The sequence below is a fragment of the Acinonyx jubatus genome, chromosome C2 (genome assembly GCF_027475565.1).
Source record: "Acinonyx jubatus isolate Ajub_Pintada_27869175 chromosome C2, VMU_Ajub_asm_v1.0, whole genome shotgun sequence".
NCBI lineage: Eukaryota > Metazoa > Chordata > Mammalia > Carnivora > Felidae > Acinonyx > Acinonyx jubatus.
The window spans coordinates 118,387,260-118,399,285 of NC_069384.1; the positions used below are offsets into that span (position 1 = coordinate 118,387,260).

General features: G+C 37.4%; 1 protein-coding gene across 17 annotated transcripts in view; it reads left to right on the forward strand.

The window, feature by feature from the left end:
• Positions 1 to 12,026, forward strand: part of SLC9A9 (solute carrier family 9 member A9) — a 698,450-nt gene that overhangs the window by 490,380 nt on the left and 196,044 nt on the right. For all 17 annotated transcript variants that reach the window (XR_008297954.1, XM_053221337.1, XM_053221339.1 and 14 more), the window contains one exon: positions 3,560 to 3,713. Coding sequence is in view for 16 of the 17 variants with exons in the window: in XM_053221337.1 (XP_053077312.1) it covers positions 3,560 to 3,713 (154 nt within the window). In the remaining variant the exon portion in view is untranslated. The remainder of the gene's footprint in view (positions 1 to 3,559; positions 3,714 to 12,026) is intronic.

Consider the following 12,026-nt stretch of genomic DNA (forward strand, 5'->3'; position numbering starts at 1 on the left):
CTGGGTCTGAGTGCAGGAACATCTCTAATGGAGGACTTTTCTTCTCAAGTACAGGCATCTCAAGTGTTCAGAATTTCTAATGTATAAGAATTTTTTATATTAATATCTACTTCAAATGTTATCACCCTTATCTTCAGGCAATTTCCTTGTCTACATGGAAATTTAGAATAATTTCCTTCCTCCATTACATTTTGTTCCTTGAAGGTATTTTATAATCGGAGTACATGTTCCTCTCTCTTTTGAGGTTTCCTTGTTTCAGGCAAAATATGTTAAGTCTCTCTAGCCTAACCCTCTGAATCTTATGTTATGCCACTTGTCTCTTGTATATTCGTGGTGTGGAGATAAGAAAGGAACATCATATCTAAGTTGGAAAGCCAGGGATATAAACCAGGCTATAGTTTTCTTCATTCTATCCTGTGTCCAGTTTCTTTTTCTTTTTTTTTTAAGTTTATTTATTTATTTTGAGAGACACAGGGACAGCGTGAACAGAGGAGGAATATAGAGAAAGGGAAAGAGAATCTCAAGCAGACTCCATGCTGTCAGCACAGAGCCCAATGCAGGACTCAAACTCATGAACTGTTTGATCATTACCTAAGCCAAAACCTGAGTCAGACACTTAACCACCTGAGCCACCCAGGCACCCCCACTGCATCTAACTTCTAAAATTCTTTTAATGTATGAATAAAAATTTGGAAATTTAGATGCAGTAAATGTTATAATAAATAGACCATTGAAATCTATGTATGTGATTCAAACCTTCGTATAAAAACAGCCAAATCCCTACCTGTTAGACTTATTCTTGTTGTCCTTATAAATGTTTATTTGACCTGTTACTTGATATAACAAGGCCCATAAATGTCTCACAAGTCTTGTGTTACCCAAGAGAGATCTTCCATTTTAACTTTTTTACTTTACTATGTGTGCTTTTACTTCTTTTTCAAAGCCTCCATCTCTGTTTTTACTTGTATCATCACACTCCGATTTGAAATTTTAACATACCTCTTGGAAATATGTTTAATGTGGATTCATAAAAATTCACTTATTATTATTAAAGAAGAAAAAAACAAGAAAAAGCAGGTTTATTAGGTTGTTTAGATTATAGACAGTATAATAGTATGTACTCAGGCTAATGTAATTCTTAAACAGTTTTTAATTATTTATTAATTTCAGTGGTCCATAGGCTTGGTTTTTCTTATTATCTCACACATTTGATTTTTTAAAAGTAATTGTGCCTAGAAAGATTTTTTTGTAGATATAGGCAATATTATTCTAAAACTTTATGGAAAAGCAAAAAACTTAGAATAGTTAAAACAGTTGCAGAAACAAAATATAAGAATCATTATACCCAATATTAAGGCCTACTATATATTTACAGTAATCAAGTTGGAGTGCTATTAGATAACGGAAAGATATAGAGATAAATGGGACAGAATAGAGAATCCAGGAATTGATCCACACAAAATACCCAACTGATTTTTAACAAAATTGCAAAAGCAATTCAATGAAAAAATTAAACATTCACAGGCAAAAAATAATAATAATAATAAAACCTCAACCTAAATTTCATACCTTATACAAAAATTGATTCAAATGATCATGGACTTAAGTGTAATATGTAAAGCTATACAACTTTTGCAAACAAATTTTAAAAACATAAGGAAAAATCTTTGGGACCTAGAGTTAAGCAAAGAAGTCTTAGACTTGACTCCAAACACATGATTCCTAAAAGGAAAATCTACAGATTAGACTTAATCAGTAAAAAGCTACAAAGTGGGAGGAAATATTTGCAAAATATACACCCAACAAAGGATAGTATCTAGAATATATAGGGGCACCTGAGTGGCTCAGTGGGTTAAGTGGCCAACTTCAGCTCAGGTCACGATCTTGCGGTTCGTGGGTTCAAGCCCTGAGTCAGGCTCTGTGGGGATAGCTCAAAGCCTGGAACCTGCTTCAGATTCTGTGTCTCCCACTCTCTCTCTGCCCCTCCCTCACTTGCATTCTGTCTCTCTCTCAAAAATAAACATTAAAAGAACTTTTTTTAAAAAACTGGAATATATAAAGAACTCTCAAAACTCAACAATCAAAAATCCAACAACTCAATTAGAAAATGAGATAAAGACATGAAGAGCCATTTCATCTGAGAGGGTATAAAGATAACAACTAGGCACATTAAAAAATATTCAACACCATTAGTTATTAGCAAAATGCAAATTATTGGGGCACCTGGGTGGCTCAGTCGGTTGAGCATCCTACTTCAGCTCAGATCATGATCTCGCCGTTCGTGAGTTCAAGCCCCACAGCAGCCTCACTGCTTCAAGCCCCACAGCAGTCTCACTGCTGTCAGCATGTCAGCACAGAGCTCACTTCAGATCCCCTGTCCCCCTCTCTCTGCCTCTCCCCCACTTGTACCCTCCAAAAAAATAAATAAATAATTTTTAAAGAAGAAAACTGCAAATTATAAACTCAGTAAAGCTACTACCACTCACCTATTAGAATGACTAAAGTTAAAAAATGGTGACAACATTAAATGCTGGTTAGGATGCAGAGAAACTGCATGACCTATATATTTCTGGTGGGAATATAAATGGTATGTAGCCATTCTGGCAAGCATTTTAGTAATTTCTTTTAAAACTATGCAGTCAGTGATTATACTCCTGGGCATTTACCTCAGAGCAATGAACACTTGTTATATATACAGCAGCCTTTTTTGGAATAGCCATAAAACTGGAAACAGCCCAGATGTCCTTCACCAGATAGAAGACTAAACAAACTATGGCACATCCATACCATGGAATACTACTCAACAATAAAAAGGAACAAACTTCTGATATGTTCAGAAACCTGGAGGAATATCCAGAGAATTATTCTGAGTGAAAAAGGCCAATTCCAAAAAAACTACACACTTCATGATTCCATTTGATTCTTGAAATGGCAAAGTTATAGAAATGGGGATTTGATTACTGGTTGCCAGAAGTTTAGGAGGGAGTGTGTGGGAGGGAAGTAGATGTGGTCATAAAAGGGCAACATGAGGGATGTTAGTGTGCTGGGAATGTGCCTTATCTTGACCCGAATCAACATCAAAATTCTGGTTGTGATATTGTACTTGTTTAGCAAGATGTTTTCATTGGGGAGAAAGTGGGAGAGAGCACACGATAAGCGTCTATTCTCAGGACAGCATGTGAATCTATAGTTATCTCAAAAAGTTTAATTTAGGGGCGCCTGGGTGGCGCAGTCGGTTAAGCGTCTGACTTCAGCCAGGTCACGATCTCGCGGTCCGTGAGTTCGAGCCCGGCGTCGGGCTCTGGGCTGATGGCTCAGAGCCTGGAGCCTGTTTCCGATTCTGTGTCTCCCTCTCTCTCTGCCCCTCCCCCGTTCATGCTCTGTCTCTCTCTGTCCCAAAAATAAATAAACGTTGAAAAAAAAAATAAAAAAAAAAAAAGTTTAATTTAAAAAAGTAATTGTGTTTGTTAGAAAATCAAAAAGATAAATTTAGTAAAATGAGAATGAGTTTCATGCAGATGTTCATTTTCTCTTATGCTTTCTTGGTTCCTCCCATAAGGTTTGAGAGGAGCAATAGCATTTGCCTTAGCTATTCGGGACACAGAATCTCAGCCCAAACAAATGATGTTTACCACCACGCTGCTCCTTGTGTTCTTCACAGTCTGGGTATTTGGAGGAGGAACAACCCCCATGCTGACTTGGCTTCAGATCAGGTGAGTGGCTCCATTCAGCAAAGGATGTCACTACGAGGCATGGCTTCACTGTCTCATTTGTGGTGTTGCTGATTTGGTCAGGAGTACAATGGCAGGTCTGTATGTTAACTTTCCCTAGGGTAAAGTTGACTTTCATTCACAAGGTGAAACAGTCTGTCCTCTCCTAGACCTATTACCAACTGAACTGACTTTTCTAAGAGTCCTAGAATTCTCAGGGTGATGTCTGCTTACAGTCTGTCTCTAGAAAGGAATTTATTTATCTATGAATTCTTCCATTCAGCAGTATTTATTGAAGACAATGTAGTATTCTCTGGAGTACAAAAATGAGAAATACACAGGTCTTGTTCTCAAGATATTCACAATTCAATAGGATTTATACAGAAAAACTGTAATACCAAGGAGAAAGTATATTTGTTTTGTTTTTAATTCTTCAAAGCACTTAGGATAGAATTGGGGACACAGGAAATACTTAAATATATTTGATTAGTGAACCATATGTTTAGTCAGAGGGATCCTATGTAGACACAAATTAGATGGTTTCTCAAAGGAAAAGGCAATGAAGCTTCAGTCACAGACCCTCCAAGAAGTGCCTGGAAGAAGATCGCTATAAACCTAAAGTATATAGATAGTGGATGGGTAGTGGCATCCACTGATTTGTTGATAGTAGATAGTGGCATCCATTGATAGGTGAGGAGTCTGGAGGTCAGCTTAGGCCCATCATCATTATGGCCTCCTGGGTGGCACAGCATGGGGTTGTCAGATCATGGAGATGACCCAGAGGGAATTAACTACAACTGATTCCAGGCCAGACTTGGCCACCATGAGGCGAGGGTTGGTTAAAGGCAGGGCTGTGATGTATTTAGGGAGCTGACAGGGCTCTGGTATAGTAGACAAGGTTGAAATTTGATTAAAATGAATAGCTTGTGCCAATTGTAAAAATGATACATCTATTTTAAAATGTTATTGTCTTTATTTAAGTATATATTTGACCTAGGTTCTGTTATATCCTGTCATATCCCAGGATATAACAGTGCTTTAGGTAAATCACATTTTATTTCTCGATGCTGTATATCTTGATGATCATGCAAACCCTCCCTGGTCCTTACCCAGTCTCTATAAGGCAATCCATACAGTCACATCTAATAGGAAAAGATCCATCTGACTATCAAATGACTTCCAAGAAGATTCTTTCAAAGATTCTTATTCTAGCACCAATACAGTATTAAATAAATAATTGCTACATGAAACATTAAATGAATATAACCACAATGTAAATTACCTTTTGTTAAGCACTTACTGATAATTTTCTATCCATTTGACAAAGAGGAAGCAGAAACAGGACTCAGAGTTTTAGTACAAGAGAGCTTAGGCTTAAACTGGGCCAAGTGGCCATGCATTAAAACAAATTCAAGGAAATAAAAAACTTCTTGAAGTAAGTATTGTGACTATTGCTAAACACATAAAAGGGCTTTGACCAAAGGTGAATGGAGAGTGTTTTGAAATGCTTGTTGAATTATTTTCTAGGCATATAAATGTGACCTGCAATTTCCTTCACAGTAGTAGCTACCTGTAGGCTCCTATGGATGAGCACACATATTGCATTAAACTCTACAGCACTGGGTCCCCTGTGAACTGTTAGCAAGATAGTGGTGTGTTCAGGTTTCTAGAAAATAAATTTAAGTAGGTGGATCCAGGCATGGAAATATTAGGGCTTGGAAAAGAAAAGTTAGAGGATACTAATCTCCACAAGATAAAAGTATTAACTACCCCATCAGGTAAATTAGAATAATTAGAACATGAAGTAGTGATATCAACATTTTCCTAAAGTAATTCAAATGTAACTTATTTTCTAATGTTGTCTTTCTTTACCCTGAAGAAATCATCCCTAAATCAGGAGCATGTTTTATCCCTAAAGTGTTTACCTAACTCTCCTATAGTGTTTTCCAAAGGTATCCATTGATTTTGAATAGATGTCATAGCTTATGCACTCTCTTGATATCCAGAACATCAGGGAGAGGGGAGTTTAATAATGGGTCTTTAGGCAGGTTAGAATGGTTACCGAGGTTATATACAACAGAGCCTCATAAGGAAGGATCGTGATGTCAACCATAGCATCCACAGGTGAGGGGTCTGGAGGTCAGCTTAAGCCAGCATTATTATGGCCTGCTGGGGGGCACAGCATGCGGTCAGATCATGGAGAAGCCCCAGAGGGAATTAGCTCCAAACGGCCCAATTCAAGGCCAGATTTGGCCACCGGCCAGGTGGAGAGGGTTATAGGGAGGGCTGTGATGTATTTAGGGAAAGAAACTGGCAGGGCTTCAGTATAATAGGAAAGGTGGAAATCTCAGCTGGGAACTAGACTGTTAAATCTGGAATTGGCAGAAATCCAGCCAGAGAGATCAGAGATGCAGTCATGAGGAAATCAAAGAAGGAAAACCGAAATTCATACATATGTGAGTACCCAGGAAGTCAACCCAGGGACAGGATACAACAAGACCAAGATGAGACTGTCAAATTTGAGTGAGTATCAGAATCACCCAGAGGACTCATTAACCCCCAGATTTCTGACCTAATATGTCTGGACCAGGGCCTAAGAATTTGCATTTTACCATATTCTAGGCAATGCTAATGCTGCTGGTTCCAAGGTCACATCTTGAGAACCACTGGTTTAGACTTCCTAACCCCAAGTGAAGATGAGGCTGATAATAAATATTGCCAGATTTGACTGGGGTTGCCCAGGGCCAGGCACACCTAAGCCTTCGGTTTAAACTCTTTACACCTGTACTGGAGGAAGGCCGGGGATAACTTGAGAAGGAAGAGTCATAGTGCATTGATTAGTGGGAGGGAAATAGAATATAATAGAATAAACATTAAAGAATAGGAACATAAGTTAATGCGTGTACAAATGGACACACAAGTATAACATAGATTTGGTTCAGTCATGTGTTAGTGATACCATCATCATACGCTTCACTTCCCTGTCATGATTTACAATGTTATCAAAGAAATCTTCAGTTCCATCATAGCTTTTAAATGATAGTGGTCCATTATTTAGACTGTATTTTTCAAAGCTTTGCTTGTTTACAGAGCAACGTCTCATTAACCAACTTTCGTGTCAGACTTTTTCCATAAAATACCAGAATGTAAGTAAATTGGAGCTTTAATAAAATGACAAGAATGGAAAGCCCAAGAAGCAGGAATGCAAATGTGATATTGAATACACTCAGACATCCTCATTTGGTATATAATGTATTTATACACTTCACATTACCTTTCTCTCTTGATTTCCTTTAATTCTACATCTTTTCTTTTAAATTATTAGGTATGTACTTGAGTTAGTTTTTACCCCTATAAAATTTTCCATTTAGCCTCAAACTACCACAGTAGGATGCAGATAAAATGTTTTATATCAGGTAACAATTGATAGTATTAATATGAATTGCACTTTGATGGAAATGACTTCAAAACAGCAAGGATCCTGTGCTTAGAGAAATTCAGAATGATCTTTATATATGAAACAAATTCTTCATAAAGTCTTGTCTTAAGCACATTCAAACTTCTTGTCCTAAAGCTATTTTATTTTCCGTTAAAAAACAATAAAATATTCTTAATGCAGTATTTGAAATAAATCACAGAACTTTGTTTCTCAAAATTCTAAGAAAAAGAATAGATTCCTGCAGGATTATTTTGGAGGTTTCCATGTAAAAGAAAGAAGAATGGTTTCTTGACTAGAATCCAGATCTCCTCCTTTTTGCAGAATACATTAATATTGGTGGTGAGGAAAACCCAACCCTCAGACTCCAAGGATTAGCTTTGCTGTTAGCCAGGAAACAAAAGAGATCAAACGTATCAGGCTTTGCCCTACAGAAGCCAGTAAACAGGATTATCCACCAAATGACCACACATGTAGCTTACAAATAAAACCTCGGAGACCAACAGGGCAGAACTCTCTGGCAGTAGTAACTGTTTTGGGTTGGTAGCCCCATCCTAGGTTTAGGGTATGGCACTAACAAAGCACATGATAATGGAACCTATACCCCAGTGCAAACCTTTCCTGGGCTCCCCCCATATAGGAATGCTTCAAAATATCTCAACCACAGTACAGAAAGCTTTACACACCAGAGCAATACAGAACTTGTATTCCAGACAGCATTAGAAAGTGCCCTCAGCAAGGTGATTTCTACAGCTTCCAGATTTTGGCTGCTAACATTCCAAACAATAATAGTCAGCTTTTATTGAGTACTTAATCTGTGCCAGATACTATTTAACAAAATGCAAGTCATATAACCTCCCTGTGGCTCAGTTTTTGATGTATAAAATGGGATAATAATAGTAGCTACCTCCGAGGGTGAGTAAGTCCTGGCAAACTGGCCTAGGGTTGGGCTGTTGGGTTGCAGAGCCAGACGCCAGGCCAGGCAGCCTAAGCCCAAGGCCTGTATGCTCAAGTAGCATAGTCTTCTCTGGCCCTAAATAAATTAGCTTATTCCTGATGCCTGCAATCTGCCTTGATTAACAGGTCCTCTGGGGAAAAAGAGATGTGCTTTTATAACCAAGACAGGCCTGTTAAAAACAAACACAGGAAATCTTCATCCATCATGAGTGTGTTGACTTGCTTATGCAGCACAGAAATTTCTTGGTGCAGATTTTCTCTTTGACCTAGAACAGTTAAAGGTAAACAAGGTTAAACCCTGGTCCAAAGTAGCCAAGTGAGGAAGCTTGTCTTCCTCAACTATAGGAATTTGGAATTGTAGGAATTTGTCACCTATCTCCCAACCCCATCCAGGATCCCAAGTCAGCCTTTTGTCAGCCTCTTCCACATATCACACAAAAAATTAACACACTAACCTGTGTCCCTTGCAGAGTAAATAACAGCACAATGTCTCCACTATTATTATTTTTGTTAAAATTTTAACTTATATTTTTGGTTTATGACCCATCCCATTTTATGCCATGCTAGAATGCTTTCTTTATCATTTATACCCGCTAACTATAAAATTTTTAATAACAACTATCAAAGGAATACACACAGATATAATGAGAGAACTGTCCTTAGGAGCATTTTTTAAATTTTAAACAATAACAGAGTTAAATACACCTACTCACAGACGTTCTTTATTACTGAGTTAAGAAAATGTCCATATAATATAATGGAGGAATTCAGATAATTAAGTCTCCTCAGTACCTAGTTGTGTTCTGTTGGGTTTCCTTTCTAGTATCCAAAGTCTCATGCATGTTTACCAATTTGCGTCACTGATATACTAATGTAGTAAGTCAGTTCACATAAACTGGAGATAAGACAGTGTGGGTACCAACCTTGCCTCCTTCTCTTACTAGCTGTGGGATTCTGAGCAATAGAGTCAGCCTCTCTATGCCTCAATTTTATCTGTAAAAGTGGAATAAGAATACCTACCTCTGTGGATTGTTATAAGGATTAAATGATGCAGGTATAAAGAATTTAGGGCACACAGTAAGTGCTCAACAAATGTTCCTATAGCAATACCCACATGACCAACTATGAGCCTTTTACTATCCAAACATTCTTTTACTGCTTGTGGCATATGTATACACACACATACATACATATAAATATTATTAATTAATTGTATTTGTGAAAGCATAGTTTATATGGGAAACAAAAAAAAATAGTCTCTGGAGAACTTAGTTCATTTTTTAAAAAAAAATTTTTAATGTTTACTTATTTTTTTGTGAGAGTGACACAGAGTGCAACCAGGGAAGGGGCAGAGAGAGAGGGAGACACAGAATCCAAAGCAGGCTCTAGTCTCCCAGCTGTCAGCATAGAGAACACGGGGCTCGAACTCACAAACTGTGAGATCATGACCTGGGCCGAAGATGGATGCTTAATTGACTGAGCCACCCAGGCACCCCAGGACCTTAGTTCATTCTAAGTAGTAACTAGAGTAATCAATTTTGTAGGCAGCTCCTATTTATGCATTCAAAATGATAAAGAAAAATGCTCACAAAAATCATTACCATTATCCAACAGCTCAGAAAGTTTATTTCTAGAGCATGCTTCTATTTTCTTCTTAACATAAGCTTTGCTTACAATCTTACCTGATACTTAATTTGTACTGTCTTATCAATTTGTATAAAATTTATTATTTTACATTGATTTTTTACTAATTTAAATATTTTATATTAATTTGTATCAATTAACAGACCTCAGAAATACCTTCCATCGTGAAACATGGAAAACCAATTTACTCATTTGAATGTAGACTTATACTTTATATTTATGACCCTTAACCCCCATTTAAAATTATGTTCTATTTTCTGTAGTTTCTTCTAAAAACTGTTCCACAACTCCAGATATTTATTGCTCAAATCAATCTAGTTTGACATATTCTATTAAAGATATTGGATAACAGTCACAACCTATTGTTGTTGATCTAAAAATATCCTAGGTTTCTAACAAGTATATGAACTAGAAGCTCCTAAATTTGCTTTCAATGCTGTCAGGGTTCTTTATAATTTTTTAAAATTTTTTAATGTTCATTTATTTTTGAGAGAGAGAGAGACAGAGCATGAGTGGGGAGAGTCAGAGAGAGAGGGAGACACAGAATCCAAAGAAGGCTCCAGGCTCTGACTTGTCAACACAAAGCCTGAGGTGGGGCTCAAAGCCACAAACCATGGATCATGCCCTGAGCCAAAGTCAGATGCTTAACCAACTGAGCCACCCAGGTGCCCCATCATCTGGGTTCTTTAATATGCTTTCTTTCTGTGTATAGAATCTTCCTGCTTCCAGAGATAACAGCTTTATCGTCACACTGCCAGCTATCCTCCATTAGACACGTGCTTGTTTATCTTTTCCAAATGCTCTTGAGAACATCAGTATCAATAAACTTCACCTATTTATTAAGTTTACCAAACAATGAACATTCTGCTCTATTGGAAAGAATTTATTAGCCTGATATCATAAAGTATGATCCAATAAAGTTATCTTACTTTAAGTAAGTCTGAAAAAAAGTGATTTTAAATTTAATAGATGAATCTTGCTATTCAAAAGTCTGTGGAGGGGGTCCCAGTTCTGGTCAAGATTGAGTAATAATATTTACTCCCTCATGTGTCTTTCACTAAATGTACTAAAAGCCCTGAACAGAATGCATGTAGCAGTTATCTAAGGGCTCTTAAAAGTAAATAGTAGCAGACAGATTGAGGAAGGCAAACAGAATTCAGAGTATGTACTATCAAACCAGCAGCGAATTTCCTATTTTTTTTTCTTCTCTGGAATATCTTGACCTAGACTCAAAAGCAGTACAAAGACCAGAATTATGCAACAAGGAAGAAGAACTGCAAGAGAAATGCTCTTTTCTGGACACAAGGAACAGAGAAGGAACCCCTGTGGGTCAGAAGAATGGGGGAAATCCCATGGGTTTGTTTTTGTTGTTTATTTCATTCTGTTTCACCCCAATGCCAAGCAATTCTGAAGCAGCAGTGGTGGTGATGACAGTAGCGGTTGGACAGACCTCTAAAATTCCAAATAGAAAAACTGAGGTACTGAGACCTTGGGAAGAATTCCCATTGAATTTTTTTCTCTCTTAATCCTCTTACTGCTTGAGCTCCGATGTAGGCACAATATTATGGGAAAAATTATGGGAAACATGTAATATAGGGAAATTAAAGCCCTGTGGAAGAAATTGTAGAGTGGAGAGAGTACAAGAAAGCGATCCAATAAAATCATGTGTAAATTTTAGAGCTTATCTCCAAGTTGTGTATGCATATATCTGACCCTAAATAGCACACCAAAGGCTTTGAGAAATGAGCTACAACGTAGAGAATCACTCAAATTCCAGACTGGACACTGGATGGCACAGATCCAGTGCCTAGCACATGCAGGACAGATCTGATTACACTGCAAAGACTTTGAAACAACTGACATTGAAAGCACCAGCAACAGAAGGCTGGTAAGGCTTGTGTCTCGGACCTAATGTGGTTCATTGACTGGTAAAACACAATATCAACATTCTCCATAGGAGAATCCTATGTCACATAACATATCTAGATCCAGGGTCACTTAACATAATATTCAAAACTTCCAGGATAAATCCAAAATTACTCAACATATGTAAACAGAAAAATAATAATATCTCACAAGGGAAAAGACAATCAACAGATACTAATCCCAAGATCACACAGAATTTGGAATGAACGGATCAAGACTTTAAAGCAGCTACTCTACCAGGCTCCAGGAAGAGCAAACACAATGGAAACAAATGGAAAAATGGAAAAAAAAATCAGCAGAGAAATAGAAGGTATAGGAAAGAGAGAAATGTAAACTTTAGACCTGAAAACACA